This window comes from Bombina bombina, chromosome 5, assembly GCF_027579735.1.
Source record: "Bombina bombina isolate aBomBom1 chromosome 5, aBomBom1.pri, whole genome shotgun sequence".
Lineage (NCBI taxonomy): Eukaryota > Metazoa > Chordata > Amphibia > Anura > Bombinatoridae > Bombina > Bombina bombina.
The window spans coordinates 680,351,047-680,371,731 of NC_069503.1; the positions used below are offsets into that span (position 1 = coordinate 680,351,047).

General features: G+C 36.7%; 1 protein-coding gene across 1 annotated transcript in view; it reads left to right on the forward strand.

The window, feature by feature from the left end:
- LOC128659465 (inosine-uridine preferring nucleoside hydrolase-like) overlaps positions 1-20,685 on the forward strand; it is a 152,948-nt gene that overhangs the window by 104,791 nt on the left and 27,472 nt on the right. Inside the window, exon 4 of the mRNA XM_053713086.1 lies at positions 19,359-19,470. Within this exon, the coding sequence (XP_053569061.1) occupies positions 19,359-19,470 (112 nt within the window). The remainder of the gene's footprint in view (positions 1-19,358; positions 19,471-20,685) is intronic.

Sequence of the window (20,685 nt, forward strand, 5' to 3'; positions counted from 1 at the left end):
ATTTTCCGAATTCAAATCGATCCGAACCGAACTTCGAAAAATTCTGAATCGATCCAAACCGAACCAAATTTTTTCGCCATGCACATGTCTAATATTAATGTGTTTATATGTGTATATACTTATATACATATATATTAATGTGTTTATATGTGTATATACTTATATACATATATATTAATGTGTTTATATGTGTATATACTTATATACATATATATTAATGTGTTTATATGTGTATATACATATATACATATATATTAATGTGTTTATATGTGTATATGCTTATATACATATATATTAATGTGTTTATATGTGTATATACGTATATACATATATATTAATGTGTTTATATGTGTATATACTTATATACATATATATTAATGTGTTTATATGTGTATATACTTATATACATATATATTAATGTGTTTATATGTGTATATACATATATACATATATATTAATGTGTTTATATGTGTATATGCTTATATACATATATATTAATGTGTTTATATGTGTATATACGTATATACATATATATTAATGTGTTTATGTGTGTATATACTCATATTAACACATAAATATATATAATACAAGATGTAAGAGAGATTAGGTGATTTACAATAAAATCACCTGTTAAAGACTGGGAATTCAGCACTCTTTTGAAAAAGGACAAAGAAAAAGAAACACGTCTTGAATTTGAAACAAAGTTACATTTATTCTCACACTGTGTCGAGCTTGGGCTCGTTAGATTGACACCATCCAGATACACTCTATACATTAAGTGTCGTGGTTTGAAATACTAAAATTTTAAAAGTACAAATGCATTACCAACTCAAAGCATTTAACAACTCAAAGCATTTTATTTACATATGCAAGAAAAATGTTGCTAGGACCGGTCCATGTGAGGTGACAGACAGTTAACAAGAAATAATTACTTCCTAAAGTATATAGAGCTGTGGTAAAGCCACAGACATGCTACAACTGAATAGGCACAAAACCGTGAACCTCAAATTTAATTCTCAGACCTATTAAAGTGAAGGTCAATTTTCATCAATGAGTGCCCGGTTTTTAAAAATACTTTTAAAATCAGGGGCACTTTCATTGATGAAAATTAACATTGCACTGGATTTTAAGAAATACTTACCTTTTACTTCTGCAAAGCCGGATCGACGATCTCCCTCCTTCTTCTTCCTGCTGTAGACAACAGCAATGACGAAACTGGCTTCCTCCAATCACAGCCAGGCATCACGAGCTGGACGCTCTGGGGTGCAAGCCATGATTGGAGGAAGCCGGTTTTTGTCATTTCTGACGTCACTACAGAGGAACTGAGGCTGAGATCGGCGATCCGGTTTTGCAGGAGAAAAAGGTAAGTATTTCTTAAAATCCAGTGCAATGTTAATTTTCATCAATGAAAGTGCCCCTGTTTTAAAAAGTATTTTTTAAAAACCGGGCACTCATTGATGAAAATTGACCTTCACTTTAAGGTTTTAGTAAAACTGATGTCAATAAATGAGGCTTACTTATAATTGTGCATAGTCACTTGTCAACTCTTAGACAACAGCACATAGTATCTTAAAAAGAATCATATATAAGTTTGTTACTAAGAGTAGCATGGATGTTGTTAGAAAAATGATCATACAAAAGGAAGCCTTGTTCACAATTTCACAGTTAGATAGATGACATAGGCGGTTTGTGAAGTAGGATGATACCCTTAGGGTTCAGCATAGCTTGGTAGAGGATTCAATATGTTAACAGTCTATTGCATACTGATATAGTAATAATGAATCATTCAAACGATATATACTTTTCCAAGGATCAGGGTCGGACTGGGATCAAAAATAGGCAATGGCATTTTAAGGCATAGCAGCCCCCACCAATATTTGAAATGACCATATAGAGGACTGGCAACCCAGAGGCTCCGGGAACAGCAACTGCACCACTTTGAAATCCAATATTTAATAATGAATAAAATAAGTAGACAGTCCCTTTAAACCTCTAAATATGTGAAAATTAGTAAGTGCAAAAAAAAAAAGACCTAGCTCTTTATTAGCAACAAATAAATGCGAAATGAGTAAATTATAAGTTCAAAGCACTTAAAATAATAGCAACAAATAAATGCGATATGAGTAAATTATAAGTTCAAAGCACTTAAAATAATATAAATTCATGGAGTAGATGTCTACTTTTATTCATTGATTGACAGCATATTTTGAAGCCAGAAAGACAAAGATGCAGGAGGATATCCTTATCTGTTACCATACCCCTCTGTCAACTGTACCTGTCTTGTATAGAAAGCAGCATGAAAAGCAACAGTCATGAGTAGCGGTAATGGTGCCTGTTAGATGGAGCAAAATAACAAACAGCAATGGAGGAGGATACCTCATTTGTGTAGTTGTATCCCTCTGTCAACTGCACCTGTGTGTTATATATTTGGCAACATTACCAGACTTCAGTGTTTCGTCTAAAGGCTGCTTCGCAAAGTTGGCATAAGATCCACTGTGCAGACCGGACTTAAAGTGAAGGTCAATTTTCATCAATGAGTGCCCGGTTTTTAAAAATACTTTTAAAAACAGGGGCACTTTCATTGATGAAAATTAACATTGCACTGGATTTGAAGAAATACCTTTTACTTCTGCAAAGCCGGATCGACGATCACCCTCCTTCTTCTTCCTGCTGTAGACCACAGCAATGACGAAACTGGCTTCCTCCAATCACAGCCAGGCATCACGAGCTGGACGCTCTGGGGTGCAAGCCATGATTGGAGGAAGCTGGTTTTGTCATTTCTGACTTCAGTACAGAGGAACTGAGGCTGAGATCAGCGATCCGGTTTTGCAGGAGTAAAAGGTATTTCTTCAAATCCAGTGCAATGTTAATTTTCATCAATGAAAGTGCCCCTGTTTTTAAAAATATTTTTAAAAACCGGGCACTCATTGATGAAAATTGACCTTCACTTTAAATGTCTTTCATAAATTCCGTGTCTGTATTCACCTTCTTGGAGCTTTTTTAGATGTATCGGCACGCTTGAACTTCTCCGCAATGCAAGCGCATGGATACATAGCACATACATATATATTTACTTCAAACACACAGTTCCCATAGACCTCAATGTAAAGGCACTTCTCCACCAACTTTAAGCCCTAAAAACTGCTTTGTAAGTTATTTAAAAAAAAAAAAGTTACATTTTTTATTTTATTATTACCAACACAACACTGAAATTTGGGGTCAATTGGAAGACATTTAAAAAATTAACCAGAGATCTGATCTGATGGAGCGCTAACCAACTGGTTATTTATTGCTCACCCGTAAATGGGCGAAAATGCCCATTTACTGGCATGAGATAAATTAGTGCTCCACTTGTAATGTAGCTCATAATAAGTAATCATTATGGACAAATACATGAATACTGAGATCCCATGTGTAATAAACAGCAATAAAAAAAAATGTAATAAAGTAAAAAAAAGTTTAAGAAAAAAATGTATTTTGAATCATAGTGGCTGTTTCAATGGTATATACTAGAAAGCTCTATTCCATGCATTGTGCTTGACCTCAAATACCAGCGCACATTTGCATGCGCTGGTATTATGAGTGTAGCGCATATATCGCGCTCGTGTTAGCGCAATTTTTCACTCCACTCGTAATCTAGCCCTTTATGCCTAAGCTTTCCATGTCAGTATAAACAGCTTGGGATACATTTGCTGAGAAAGAAAACATAAACTGATATTAAAAGGACAATCTACACCTTAGTTATCTTAAAGTCTTAATTTACGTTAAGCTGCAAGTAGCCTACTGCACCCTTTCTATATCATGCAGCAGTAACAGTAAAAAAGTTATTTTAAAGTGATTATTGTTTCTGGTGACTTTGAAATGGCTGCTAAGCTCCGCCCACTGATGACATCACAATCTGGGCTGCATCTAGACACTCTGCTGAATAGCATTGACACAGTATGTTGAATCCCTTTAGAGAGTCTTTTGTAACTAGTAAAAGCCTTTAATGCAGCCCAGATTGTGATGTCATCAGTGGGCAGATCTCGGCAGCCATTTCAAAGTGACCAGAAACAATCATCATTTTAAAATAACTTGTCTACTGTTACTGGTGCATGATATAGAAAGGGGTGCAGGAGGGTATTTACAGCTTAATCTAAAGTAAAACGTTAAGATGACTAAGGTGTAGACTGTCCCTTAAATAAAAAACAAAACATAAATAAATTAAGTGAAACTTCTCTGTATTGACAGAGTTTATTTGTTGGCGAATTGCACAAATGCATAACTAGAAGCTGATTAGGCTAACACACTGTAAAACTACTTGTCTTTGTCCAGTTGTTGATAAGATAGTTTGACATGTGCAATGGTCATACTGATATGGCAAGGGTTCCTTTCTTATCTGTAAGTGGGTTTCATTTTATTTAGCCTAATTGCTTTCTAGGGAATGGCTCCTTGAAGGAGGTTAGTGACAAATAATCTTTTATATGGCTATAAATAGAAGTTTGTTTGTTTTTCCTTTTAAATCTCTTAAAAGGGACTTTCAGCCTTAAATTTTGTTCACATAAAGGGCTAGATTACAAGAGGTGCTCTTGCCCAGGTGCTCTGTTAAATGCATATAGAAAGTTCCAAAGAATTTGGCACTCATAGGTCTTGATAAAGTTTAATACTTTTATTAAACCTTTTTGCATGGTATTTAAAAAAAGTTTTTAACTTTATCAAAATCTATGAGTGCCCGAATTCTTTGGAACTTATAAATATATATATATATATATATATATATATATATATATATATATATATATATATATACAGTATCTCAAAAAAGTGAGTACACCCCTCACATTTTTGTAACTTTTTTTATTATATCTTTTCATGTGACAAAACTGAAGAAATTACACTTTGCTACAACGTAAAGTAGTGAGTGTACAGCCCGTATAACAGTGTAAATTTGCTGTCCCCTCAAAATAACTCAACACACAGCCATTAATGTCTAAACCGTTGGCAACAAAAGTGAGTACACCCCTAAGTGGAAATGTCCAAATTGGGCCCAATTAGCCATTTTCCCTCCCAGGTGTCATGTGACTAGTTAGTGTTACAAGGTCTCAGGTGTGAATGGGGAGCAGGTGTGTTAAATTTGGTGTTATCGCTCTCACATTCTCTCATACTGGTCACTGGAAGTTCAACATGGCACCTCCATGGCAAAGAACTCTCTGAGGATCTGAAAAAAAAAAAGAATTTTTGCTCTACATAGAGATGGCCTAGGCTATAAAAAGATTGCCAAGACCCTGAAACTGAGCTGCAGCAGTTTCACAGGACAGGTTCCACTCAGAACAGGCCTCGCCATGGTCGACCAAAGAAGTTGAGTGCACATACTCAGCATCATATTCAGAGGTTGTCTTTGTGAAATATACATATGAGTGCTGCCAGAATTGCTGCAGAGGTTGAAGGGGTTAGGGGTCAGCCTGTCAGTGCTCAGACCATACGCCGCACACTGCATCAAATTGGTCTGCATGGCTGTCGCAAAAGAAGGAAGCCTCTTCGAAAGATAATGCATAAGAAAGCCCGCAAACAGTTTGCTGATGACAAGCAGACTAAGGACATGGTTTACTAGAACCATGTCCTGTGGTTCGATGAGACCAAGATAAACTTATTTGCTGGTGTCAAGCATGTGTGGCGGCAACCAAGTGAGGCGTACAAAGACAACTGTGTCTTGCCTACAGTCAAGCATGGTGGTGGGAGTGTCATGGTCTGGGCCTGCATGAGTGCTACCGGCACTGGGGAGCTACAGTTCATTGAGGGAACCATGAATGCCAACGTGTACTGTGATATACTGAAGCAGAGCATGATCCCCTATCTTTGGAGACTGGGCCGCAGGGCAGTATTCCAACATAACAACCCCAAACACACCTCCAAGACAACCCCTGCCTTGCCAAAGAAGCTGAGGGTAAAGGTGATGGACTGGCCAAGCATGTCTCCAGACCTAAACCCTATTGAGCATCTGTGAGGTATCCTCAAATGGAAGGGGGGGGAGCGCAAGGTCTCTAACATCCACCAGCTCTGTGATGTCGTTATGGAGAAGTGGAAGAGGACTCCAGTGGCAACCTGTGAAGCTCTGTTGAACTCCATGCCCAAGAGGGTTAAGGCAGTGCTGGAAAATAATGGTGGTCACACAAAATATTGAAACTTTGGGTCCAATTTGGACATTTCCACTTTCACTTTTGTTGCCAACGGTTTAGATATTAATGGCTGTGTGTAGAGTTATTTTGAGGGGACAGCAAATGTACACTGTTATACAGGCTGTACACTCACTACCTTACATTGTAGCAAAGTGTCATTTCTCCAGTGTTGTCACATGAAAAGATATAATAAAATATTTACAAAAATGTGAGGGGTGTACTTACTTTTGTGAGATACTGTATATGTATGTATGTGTATATATATATATATATATATATATATATATATATATATATATATAACATTTGCTTAAAATTGATATTGGATATTTCAAGGTTTGACTAGGAAGGGCTCAAAAGTGTATATACATGTGTGTGTGTATATGTATGTATGTATATATCTATATGTATATATATATATATATATATATATATATATGTTTGTTAAAGGACCAGTCAACACAGTAGATTTGCATAATCAACAAATGCAAGATAACAAGACAATGCAATAGCACTTAGGGGCCCATTTATCAAGCACCGGATTTATCAAGCTCCCGTTTCGAGTACGATCGGTTTGATTGACACCTCCCTGCTGGAGGCCGATTGGCCGCGAATCTGCAGGGGGTGGCGTTGCACCAGCAGCTCACAAGATCTGCTGGGGAAATGCTGAATACGGAGATCGTATTGCTCTCCGCATTCAGCGAGGTCCACCAGACCTTTGATAAATATCCCCCTTAGTCTGAACCTCAAATGAATAGTAGATTTTTTTATAAAACTTTTGACAATTTTATGTTATATCTATTTCCACGCCCCCTGTACCATGTGACAGCAATCAGCCAATCACAAATGTATATACGCTTATTCTGTGAATTCTTGCACATGCTCAGTAGGAGCTGGTGACCCAAAAAGTTTAAATATAGAGACTGTGCACTTTTTAGTGGAAGTAAATTGGGAAGTTGTTTAAAATTGCATGCTCTATATGAATCATGAAAGTTTAATTTTGTTTGAGTGTCCCTTTAAACTTTTATTCTAGCCCTAACACTTTATTTCATGTCTCAAGTCATGCTAAGTTTTCAAGCCCTATTATGTATCACACTTGAGCGCAAGACATAACTTTCAACTTGCAATTTGTGAAATGTTTAGTGCAATCACAATGTCCATTGAAATTATCAGGCATACTAAAGGGATATCAACCGCTCTAAGAGGCCTATTTATCAAGCCGTCAACCGCAAATACGCTGGAATTCTGTAGCGTAATTGTGGAGAACTTGATTCGCCTTAGTTATCAAAGCCTATAGACTGGCAAAAGTAGAAATGTGTGACGTAACATACGATCTGCCGGTCTCAGTCCGACACAGATCGATGCTTACGTCATTACAGATGTTACGAATGCAAATTCGGCACTATCTGACTACTTTTGCTAGTTAACAAAAATCTACCAGGTACGCTCGCCACTATTCCGACCCAGCGTACCTGGTTTTCAATCCGCCGCCTTGGAGGCGGCGGATGCCATAGGAATCAATGGGAGTCTGAAAGCAGCGAAATCTTATGTTCGCTGCTGCCCGATATCCCATTGATTCCTATGGGAGAATAAAAGTTATGTTTACACCAAACACCCTAACATGTACCCCAAGTCTAAACACCCCTAATCTGCCGCCCCCTACACTGCCGCCACCTATATTATACTTATTAACCCCTAATCTGCCGCCCGAAACCGCCGCCACCTTCATTATACTTATTAACCCCTAATCTGCCGCAACCTACATTATACTTATTAACCCCTAATCTGCTGCCCTGACACCACCGCCACCTACATTATACGTATTAACCCCTATCCCGCCGCTCCCGGACCCCACCACAACTAAATAAATGTATTAACCCCTAAACCCCTAAACCCCTGGCCTCCCACATCACTAGCACTTACTAAACCTATTAACCCCTAAACCGCCAACCCCCCACATCGCCATAGACTAAATTAAACTATTAACCCCTAAACCTAACAACCCGCTAACTTTATATTAAATATTTACTCATCCCTATCTTATAATAAATTTAAACTTACCTTTAGATTTAAATTAAACTATATTAAACTAATAATTAACCTACCCTAACTGTTATACTAAAATTACATTAAACTGTATTAAACTAATAATTAACCTACCCTAACTATTAGACTAAATTACATTAAACTATATTAAATTAATAATTAATCTACCCTAACTTTTATACTAAAATTACATTAAACTACAAATTAAATCAACTATACAGGGAGTGCAGAATTATTAGGCAAATGAGTATTTTGACCACATCATCCTCTTTATGCATGTTGTCTTACTCCAAGCTGTATAGGCTTGAAAGCCTACTACCAATTAAGCATATTAGGTGATGTGCATCTCTGTAATGAGAAGGGGTGTGGTCTAATTACATCAACACCCTATATCAGGTGTGCATAATTATTAGGCAACTTCCTTTCCTTTGGCAAAATGGGTCAAAAGAAGGACTTGACAGGCTCAGAAAAGTCAAAAATAGTGAGATATCTTGCAGAGGGATGCAGCACTCTTAAAATTGCAAAGCTTCTGAAGTGTGATCATCGAACAATCAAGCGTTTCATTCAAAATAGTCAACAGGGTCGCAAGAAGTGTGTGGAAAAACCAAGGCGCAAAATAACTGCCCATGAACTGAGAAAAGTCAAGCGTGCAGCTGCCAAGATGCCACTTGCCACCAGTTTGGCCATATTTCAGAGCTGCAACATCACTGGAGTGCCCAAAAGCACAAGGTGTGCAATACTCAGAGACATGGCCAAGGTAAGAAAGGCTGAAAGATGACCACCACTGAACAAGACACACAATCTGAAACGTCAAGACTGGGCCAAGAAATATCTCAAGACTGATTTTTCTAAGGTTTTATGGACTGATGAAATGAGAGTGAGTCTTGATGGGCCAGATGGATGGGCCCATGGCTGGATTGGTAAAGGGCAGAGAGCTCCAGTCCGACTCAGACGCCAGCAAGGTGGAGGTGGAGTACTGGTTTGGGCTGGTATTATCAAAGATGAGCTTGTGGGGCCTTTTCGGGTTGAGGATGGAGTCAAGCTCAACTCCCAGTCCTACTGCCAGTTTCTGGAAGACACCTTCTTCAAGCAGTGGTACAGGAAGAAGTCTGCATCCTTCAAGAAAAACATGATTTTCATGCAGGACAATGCTCCATCACACGCGTCCAAGTACTGCACAGCGTGGCTGGCAAGAAAGGGTATAAAAGAAGAAAATCTAATGACAAGGCCTCCTTGTTCACCTGATCTGAACCCCATTGAGAACCTGTGGTCCATCATCAAATGTGAGATTTACAAGGAGGGAAAACAGTACACCTCTCTGAACAGTGTCTGGGAGGCTGTGGTTGCTGCTGCACGCAATGTTGATGGTGAACAGATCAAAACACTGACAGAATCCATGGATGGCAGGCTTTTGAGTGTCCTTGCAAAGAAAGGTGGCTATATTGGTCACTGATTTGTTTTTGTTTTGTTTTTGAATGTCAGAAATGTATATTTGTGAATGTTGAGATGTTATATTGGTTTCACTGGTAAAAATAAATAATTGAAATGGGTATATATTTGTTTTTTGTTAAGTTACCTAATAATTATGCACAGTAATAGTCACCTGCACACACAGATATCCCCCTAAAATAGCTAAAACTAAAAACAAACTAAAAACTACTTCCAAAAATATTCAGCTTTGATATTAATGAGTTTTTTGGGTTCATTGAGAACATGGTTGTTGTTCAATAATAAAATTAATCCTCAAAAATACAACTTGCCTAATAATTCTGCACTCCCTGTATTATATATTTAAACACCTAACCCTACTCAAATAATTTAAATCTACACTAAAAAATTACTAAGTTACAAAAGCTAACAACTAAGTTACAAAAAATAACAAACACTAAAGTTACACAAAAAAATAAACACTAAGTTACAAAAAATAAAAAACAAATTATCAAAGATTTAAACTAATTACACCTAATCTAAGGGCCCTATGAAAATAAAAAAGCCCCCCCCCCCAAAATAAAAAAAAACCCTAACCTACAATAAACTACAAATAGCCCTTAAAAGGGCCTTTTGCAGTGCATTGCCCCAAAGAAATAATCTCTTTTACCTGTAAATAAAAAATACAAATACCCCCCCCAACAGTAAAACCCACCACCCACACAACCAACCCCCCCAAATAAAAACCTAACTAAAAAAAACTAAGCTCCCCATTGCCCTGAAAAGGGCATTTGTATGGGCATTGCCCTTAAAAGGGCATTTAGCTTTATTGCAGCCCAAACCCTAATCTAAAACTAAAACCCACCCAATAAACTCTTAAAAAATCCTAACACTAACCCCTGAAGATTCACTTACAATCAGCCAATAGAATGCAAGCTCAATCCTATTGGTTGATTGGACCAGCCAATAGGATGAAAGTTCAATCCTATTGGCTGATTGCAACAGGCAATAGAATTTTTCAACCTTAATTCCGATTGGCTGATAGAATTCTAGCTGATAGAGCTGATTTCTTTGGGGCAATGCCCCGCAAAAGGCCCTATTAAGGGCTATTTGTAGTTTATTGTAAGTTAGGGTTTTTTTTATTTTGTGGGGGCTTTTTTATTTTCATAGGGCCCTTAGATTAGGTGTAATTAGTTTAAATCTTTGATAATTTGTTTTTTTTATTTTTTGTAACTTACGGCTAGATTTGGAGTTTGGCGGCCAAGGGGGTGCGTTAGCTACGCGGGCTTTTTTCTGGCCGCACCATAAAAATAACTCTGGTATTGAGAGTCCAAAAAAATGCTGCGTTAGGCTCCAAAAAAGGAGCGTAGAGCATTTTTACCGCAAATGCAACTCTCGATACCAGAGTTGCTTACGGACGCGGCCAGCCTCAAAAACGTGCTTGTGCACGATTCCCCCATAGGAAACAATGGGGCAGTTTGAGCTGAAAAAAAACCTAACACCTGCAAAAAAGCTGCGTTCAGCTCCTAACGCAGCCCCATTGTTTCCTATGGGGAAACACTTCCTACGTCTGCACCTAACACTCTAACATGTACCCCGAGTCTAAACACCCCTAACCTTACACTTATTAACCCCTAATCTGCCGCCCCCGCTATCGCTGACCCCTGCATTATATTATTAACCCCTAATCTGCCGCTCCGTAAACCGCCGCTACTTACATTATCCCTATGTACCCCTAATCTGCTGCCCCTAACACCGCCGACCCCTATATTATATTTATTAACCCCTAATCTGCCCCCCTCAACGTCGCCTCCACCTGCCTACACTTATTAACCCCTAATCTGCTGAGCGGACCTGAGCGCTACTATAATAAAGTTATTAACCCCTAATCCGCCTCACTAACCCTATCATAAATAGTATTAACCCCTAATCTGCCCTCCCTAACATCGCCGACACCTAACTTCAATTATTAACCCCTAATCTGCCGACCGGAGCTCACCGCTACTATAATAAATGGATTAACCCCTAAAGCTAAGTCTAACCCTAACACTAACACCCCCTAAGTTAAATATAATTTAAATCTAACGAAATTAATTAACTCTTATTAAATAAATTATTCCTATTTAAAGCTAAATACTTACCTGTAAAATAAATCCTAATATAGCTACAATATAAATTATAATTACATTGTAGCTATTTTAGGATTAATATTTATTTTACAGGCAACTTTGTAATTATTTTAACCAGATACAATAGCTATTAAATACTTAAGAACTATTTAATAGTTACCTAGTTAAAATAATAACAAAATTACCTGTAAAATAAATCCTAACCTAAGTTACAATTAAACCTAACACTATACTATCATTAAATTAATTAAATAAAATACCTACAATTACCTACAATAAAACCTAACACTACACTATCAATAAATAAATTAAATACAATTCCTACAAATAACTACAATGAAATAAACTAACTAAAGTACAAAAAATAAAAAAGAACTAAGTTACAAAAAATAAAAAAATATTTACAAACATCAGAAAAATATTACAACAATTTTAAACCAATTACACCTACTCTAAGCCCCCTAATAAAATAACAAAGACCCCCAAAATAAAAAAATGCCCTATCCTATTCTAAATTAATAAAGTTAAAAGCTCTTTTACCTTACCAGCCCTGAACAGGGCCCTTTGCGGGGCATGCCCCAAGAAATTCAGCTCTTTTGCCTGTAAAAAAAAACATACAATACCCCCCCCCAACATTACAACCCACCACCCACATACCCCTAATCTAACCCAAACCCCCCTTAAATAAACCTAACACTAAGCCCCTGAAGATCTTCCTACCTTGTCTTCACCTCACCAGGTATCACCGATCCGTCCTGGCTCCAAAATCTTCATCCAACCCAAGCGGGGGCTGGCGATACATCATCCGGTGCTGAAGAGGTCCAGAAGAGGCTCCAAAGTCTTCATCATATCCGGGAAGAAGAGTAGATCCGGACCGGCAACCATCTTCTTCCAAGCGGCATCTTCTATCTTCATCAGATGACGACCGGCTCCATCCTGAAGACCTCCAGCGCGGATCCGTCCTCTTCTTCCGACGACTTCCCGACGAATGACGGTTCCTTTAAGGGACGTCATCCAAGATGGCTTCCCTCGAATTCCGATTGGCTGATAGGATTCTATCAGCCAATCGGAATTAAGGTAGGAAAATTCTGATTGGCTGATGGAATCAGCCAATCAGAATCAAGTTCAGTCCGATTGGCTGATCCAATCAGCCAATCAGATTGAGCTCGCATTCTATTGGCTGATCGGAACAGCCAATAGAATGCGAGCTCAATCTGATTGGCTGATTGGATCAGCCAATCGGATTGAACTTGATTCTGATTGGCTGATTCCATCAGCCAATCAGAATTTTCCTACCTTAATTCCGATTGGCTGATAGAATCCTATCAGCCAATCGGAATTCAAGGGACGCCATCTTGGATGACGTCCCTTAAAGGAACCGTCATTCGTCGGGAAGTCGTCGGAAGAAGAGGACGGATCCGCGCTGGAGGTCTTCAGGATGGAGCCGGTCGTCATCGGATGAAGATAGAAGATGCCGCTTGGAAGAAGATGGTTGCCGGTCCGGATCTACTCTTCTTCCCGGATAGGATGAAGACTTTGGAGCCTCTTCTGGACCTCTTCAGCACCGGATGATGGATCGCCAGCCCCCGCTTGGGTTGGATGAAGATTTTGGAGCCAGGACGGATCGGTGATACCTGGTGAGGTGAAGACAAGGTAGGAAGATCTTCAGGGGCTTAGTGTTAGGTTTATTTAAGGGGGGTTTGGGTTAGATTAGGGGTATGTGGGTGGTGGGTTGTAATGTTGGGGGGGGTATTGTATGTTTTTTTTTACAGGCAAAAGAGCTGAATTTCTTGGGGCATGCCCCGCAAAGGGCCCTGTTCAGGGCTGGTAAGGTAAAAGAGCTTTTAACTTTATTAATTTAGAATAGGGTAGGGCATTTTTTTATTTTGGGGGTCTTTGTTATTTTATTAGGGTGCTTAGAGTAGGTGTAATTAGTTTAAAATTGTTGTAATATTTTTCTGATGTTTGTAAATATTTTTTTATTTTTTGTAACTTAGTTCTTTTTTATTTTTTGTACTTTAGTTAGTTTATTTCATTGTAGTTATTTGTAGGAATTGTATTTAATTTATTTATTGATAGTGTAGTGTTAGGTTTTATTGTAGGTAATTGTAGGTATTTTATTTAATTAATTTATTGATAGTATAGTGTTAGGTTTAATTGTAACTTAGGTTAGGATTTATTTTACAGGTAATTTTGTTATTATTTTAACTAGGTAACTATTAAATAGTTCTTAACTATTTAATAGCTATTGTACCTGGTTAAAATAATTACAAAGTTGCCTGTAAAATAAATATTAATCCTAAAATAGCTACAATGTAATTGTAATTTATATTGTAGCTATATTAGGATTTATTTTACAGGTAAGTATTTAGCTTTAAATAGGAATAAGTTATTTAATAAGAGTTAATTAATTTCGTTAGATTTAAATTATATTTAACTTAGGGGGGTGTTAGTGTTAGGGTTAGACTTAGCTTTAGGGGTTAATCCATTTATTATAGTAGCGGTGAGCTCCGGTCGGCAGATTAGTGGTTAATAATTGAAGTTAGGTGTCGGCGATGTTAGGGAGGGCAGATTAGGGGTTAATACTATTTATGATAGGGTTAGTGAGGCGGATTAGGGGTTAATAACTTTATTATAGTAGCGCTCAGGTCCGCTCGGCAGATTAGGGGTTAATAAGTGTAGGCAGGTGGAGGCGACGTTGAGGGGGGCAGATTAGGGGTTAATAAATATAATATAGGGGTCGGCGGTGTTAGGGGCAGCAGATTAGGGGTACATAAGGATAACTTAAGTAGCGGCGCTTTGCGGTCGGCAGATTAGGGGTTAATTATTGTAGGTAGCTGGCGGCGACGTTGTGGGGGGCAGATTAGGGGTTAATAAATATAATATAGGGGTCGGCGGTGTTAGGGGCAGCAGATTAGGGGTACATAAGGATAACGTAGTTGGCGGTCGGCAGATTAGGGGTTAAAAAAATTTAATCGAGTGGCGGCGATGTGGGGGGACCTCGGTTTAGGGGTACATAGGTAGTTTATGTGTGTTAGTGTACTTTAGAGTACAGTAGTTAAGAGCTTTATGAACCGGCGTTAGCCCAAAAAGCTCTTAACTCCTGACTTTTTTCTGTAGCTGGAGTTTTTTCGTTAGATGTCTAACGCTCACTTCAGAAACGACTCTAAATACCGGAGTTAGAAAGATCCCATTGAAAAGATAGGATACGCAATTGACGTAAGGGGATCTGCGGTATGGAAAAGTCGCGGCTGAAAAGTGAGCGTTAGACCCTATTTTCAGTGACTCCAAATACCGGCGGTAGCCTAAAACCAGCGTTAGGAGCCTCTAACGCTGGTTTTCACTGCTAACGCCAAACTCTAAATCTAGCCATTAGTGTTTATTTTTTGTGTAACTTAGTGTTTGTTATTTTTTGTAACTTAGTTATAGTTTTTTGCAACTTAGTAATTTTTTAGTGTAGATTTAAATTATTTGAGTAGGGTTAGGTGTTTAAATATATAATATAGTTAATTTAATTTGTCGTTTAATGTAATTTTAGTATAAAAGTTAGGGTAGATTAATTAGTAGTTTAATATAGTTTAATGTAATTTAGTATAATAGTAAGGGTAGATTAATTATTAGTTTAATATAGTTTAATGTAATTTTAGTATAAAAGTTAGGGTAGATTAATTAGTAGTTTAATATAGTTTAATCTAATTTAGTATAATAGTAAGGGTAGATGAATTATTAGTTTAATATAGTTTAATGTAATTTAGTATAATAGTAAGGATAGGTTAATGAATAGTTTAATTTAAATCTAAAGGTAAGTTTAAATTTATTATAAGATAGGGATGAGTTAATATTTAATGTACAGTAAGCGGGTTGTTAGGTTTAGGGGTTAATAGGTTAATTTAGTTTATGGCGATGCGGGGGACTGGCGGTTTAGGGGTTAATAACTTTATTTAGTTGCGTTGGGCTCTGTGAGCGGCGGGATAGGGGTTAATAACATAATGTAGGTGTGGCGGTGTAGGGGGCGGCAGATTAGGGGTTAATAACATAATGTAGGTGGCGGCGGGGTCCGGGAGCGGCAGGAGAGGGGTTAATAACTTTATTAGACTGGCAGTGGTCTCCAGGAGCAGCGGGATAGTGGTTAATAACTTTATTTAGTTGCGGCGAGGTCGGGGAGCGGCGGGATAGGGGTTAAACATTTTAGTATAGTGGCGGTGTTTAGTGACAGTATACAAATAAAGCTGTGAAAATGTGCGGCTTTTTGACAGCTTTTTTGTTAAATAAGGAGAGCGTATTCAGGTCCACGGCAGCGTTGTTAGGCGATGTCAGGCGAGCGTATTGGTGCCGTCGAATGCAGCAAAGTTGACGGCTTGATAAGTAGGCCTCTATACATTCTCTAGTAATTTTTTTTTACCATGGACTTGTAACATCACTTTCGCTCCACTTGTAATCTGGACCAAAATGATTAATTAATTTGCCTGCTTTTGCTGAGAGTTAATTCTTTAAATACTGCAGACTTTACAACCTACTGTACCTTGAAACATTTTACATAGTGATTGTTTGATCAGTCCAGGAACTAATTTATATTTGTCCCGGCCAAACAGATAAATAATAACAGTTTTTAAAATATATGTGTAAGCAGACATTTTACAACACATTACATAATTGCTATAGTATAAAAAAAACTTTATTGAAGGGATATAAAATAAGAGGCAGATTAAAGAGAGCTTGTGTAATAGTTACATAAGGGATCCTCAGTTCCTTGTTCAATGGATCGTGTTCAATAGAGGGTTGTAAAGTTTAGCTGGAAAAATCCCTCTTGTATTGTGTAGTAGAATAGAAACAGCGTTTCAGTGGGAGGAGATTATGACCAGTAACGGCTGTATATCAGCATGGTGGTTTAATTGCATTTTCACCTTAAATAACCCTATGCTAGTGCCTCTTGAGGCCAAAACCTATTTATAATCTGTAGTTAAAAATGTAATGTTTTAGTTAAAGGGACAGTATACGCCAATTTTCATATAACTGCATGTAATAGAACTAGTATAAAGAATAATATGCACAGATACTGATCTAAAAATACAGTAAAAAACCTTTTTAAAAACTTACATAGAAGCTCCAAGTTTAGCACTTTTTATGAGATTAGCTGGAACACCGAGTGAAAGGGGCTGGGTACAGATACCCCCCCCCCTTTTCCCTTTAAATGAAGCATGATGTATGTATATGCATCTAATACACAATTTGCAGCTAAAGCTCTTAAAAATAAGAAAACTCTTGCAGTGCTTTCCCCGCTAATGTATATGTATCTAATACATTAAAACTGCACCCATCCACCAACAGTTTCTAAATGACCTACCTAATGTTGGCCAAGATTAGATAATTTTATTTTGTTTAGTACCAAAAACAAAAATGCCCTCAAATTTGCAGATCAAACTTCCAGTTACCCAATTATGTATTGATTTTGCATAACTTATATTTAAAGGGACATGAAACCCACAATGTTCTTTTATGATTCAGATAGAGCACACGCATTTTTAACAACATTCCAATTTACTCCTAGGAGTAATAATAGGAGTAATAATAGGAGTAAATTGGAAAGTTACATAGAAACATATGTTTCTATGTTTCTATGTAACTTTCCAATTTACTCCTATTATCTAAATTGCTTCATTCTTTCGGTATCCCTCGCTGAAAAGCATACCTAGATAGACTCAGGAGCTGTAGTGCATGGCTTCTTTAATAAAGGATACCAAGAGAATGAAGAAATATTTAAAACAGACATAAAGTGGAAAAGTTGTTTAAAATTGCATGCTCTATCTGAATCATGAAAGACAAACTTTTCAGGTTTCATGTATTCAGGCGTCATGTCCTTTTAATCTGCTGGGGAATCTGTTTTATTCTTATATACAGACAGTTTAGTATTATCATTGTGCACTAACTACAATTTTCAATCTAATATCGTATGAAAAATATTAGTAAGCATAAAGTATCAGATGTATGTTTATCACTTGACTGATCTTTATGTGCAATATAAACATCTATAAAATATGGCAATTCATTCTAGGTTTTGTTCACTCTTTATCACCTTTTTAATTTTGCCTGTTTTTTAAAAAAAATATATTTATTATGTTTTTATTCATATCCAAAGTGCAGAACACAGATTGATCTACATACTACAATCCATATAGTTATGAATTAAAAAACAAACAAAAGAGAATATAACATAAAAATTCTGCTTTTTATTATTGTGAACAAAGTCTGCTGTGACGAGATTCCTTTTTACATTTTCTATTTTTTCTGACTATTGTTTTCCTGTTGGGAATATTTTCTTGATGTACATTATAGTGTGCTAAGGAGCAGTGCAAAGCTATGAGAACGCCACATACGGTGTCTGCTGATGTAGCTCAAAAGCAAACATAGACTGCACAAAAAGGAATGAGATTGGCTGTGTTCCAATAAGATTTTATTCATAGACATTGAAATTTGAATTTTATAAACATTTTACATGGCAAGAAATAATCATTTTCTTTTGATTTTTTTTTTTAAAGCATTTAAAATATGTCAAAACAACAAAACAAAAAGATAGAGAGTGCAATATTCTAATGTCCCAAAAGAATAAAACAGTCCTACTTAAATACAAATGATACACTGCTCTGAATATGAACTTGTTAATGTGATATATCCAAGAGCCGTATATGAGCTTCAAGCCTCCCGATGCTGCTTTGTTCAAAATACTGCTTGTTCCACAGCTAAACACACAATCAGTCTCCAACCTAAAAGCGTAGAGGGAAACAAAGAAAGCCCACACACAAACACATAAAATATGTGCACCATAAAAGCAATAAAACAGAGGGAGTCAGGAGCATAATCTGGTCACTCAGTTTAAGTTTGTTCATGTCTGCATGTGACGTGACCACCCAGCAAATTTCTGAGATGATCTTCTCCCTGTCTTAGTCTTCCAACACATACTACTCGTAGCGCGTTTCCCAGCCTCTCCTGGCCGCTTTCTCAAGGGGATGTAGTGTGTAAAGTCCTTAGTACCTTTTTATTGTCCTCCGGAGCCATCTAGTTGTCAAATGTTGCATCGGCATCTAATTTTGAATTAGAATGTCCAAGATGTGTTTGTGAGTATATAGAGTGTTATTGTTGATTTAAAATATGTAAAACTATTTATATCTTACAGGTCATACAGAAACAGGGTTTTAACCATAGTTTGCCTACCCCAGTAATATAGAAGGCTTTTTAAAAGCCTGTATTTTGGAATATTTGCATCTTTAAAATGGGACAGTTTGAAGAGGGGATGGGACTAAGTGTAAACAACAATATCTTATGTAATTTACACAATATTTACATGTTATAATACAACTTATACATGTAAGCTAAGGCAATTTTATATAATAAAGTAAATACTTTTGTCTGCATAGTACCCTTAGAAATATAGTACAATACTGTAATCAGAAAGGTAATATTTGTTGTTTATAAATAAATATAGACTATTATTTGCATTTTAGAACAGTTTGGATTTCAGAATAAGTTTGGATTTTGGAATTCCAGATTTAGGGATTTGTACCTGTATTGAGTTTGATATATATCAGTTTTATTTATTTTTCAGATATCCTTGGTAGCTACAGGACCACTGACTAACTTGGCTCTGGCTGCGAGAATGGATCCAACATTTCCTCAAAAATTACATTCTTTGTACATAATGGGAGGAAATATGGAATGTAAGTTATTTATAATGATCAATTTTTATGTAGCATTAAACATAGGGTGTCATTAATTTTGAGGGACATTAAGGTAAAAAAAAAACAAAAAAAAACGTTAACGGCTGTATAACAAATAGAACATTACATTCAAATCAGAAGACAAAAAACATTTCAAGTGCCACTTCATTAATACTATGGCAAGATCATGAATACATTGATGCATTTTGACAACCATTATAGCTGTGTGAATTCCAGATGTTGAGGTTAAGAGAAAAGGGAGACCTTGTCAATGGTACACAGGTAGCCCGTGGCTCTCTCCCCTTGCAGATTCTTCTTCTAACGCTAGAGTGAATGGTAACAGAGAGATAAATAATTTAACAAACATACAAATAAGCCCTAAATAGAGATTTGCAGGAGGCACAAAGTATTTATAATAAATGACACAGTGTTCCCAAAACCAAAAGTCCCAAGTAGAATTTTCAGATTGAATTAGTATTTTACTTGGTTCTTGAAATCCTTTTTTTGTTTATTTATTTATACTTATATTTGTTATTGAAGGACAACAATGACAAGAAAATACATTGTTATGAAATCACATTAGTACAAAATGAAAGGAGATATACAGAATTTATGACTCACACAAATGCAATATCTGTCTTCCAATAGTCATTTTTTCCTTCAACCGAGCGTCCTTCATTTTATTTAATGAAACCCCCCAACCATAAACATTACAGATTACAGTTACACGCAAGCAATATCGGGTTTATCGCGGCTGTTTGCGCACGTCAGGTGTAGCGCTCATAAATAAAGGCAATCGCTTGAGCACAATTTACGTTAACTCACGTCGAGATAGCGCAACCTCAGAGCTCAGGTTAACTGTTTCGCCAAACAAAAAAGTGTCAAAAAACACATAAATACATTGAAAAGTACAGTTACCCTCATAATAACACCATCTAATAAAAATTATTTTAAAAAAAATTGCACAAAAAGGTTATAAGGGCTCAATGATATGAGGTCATAGGTGTTATATAGGCAGGCAAAGGGCTTTAACATTGAGATACAAACATATACATGTCTAAATAGGTATAGATGTATATATGTATGTGTGTGTGTATATATATATATATATATATATATATATATATGTATGTGTGTGTATATATATATATATATATATGTGTGTGTGTGTATTTGCATACATATATACACATTTAAACAAATAAACACATATGT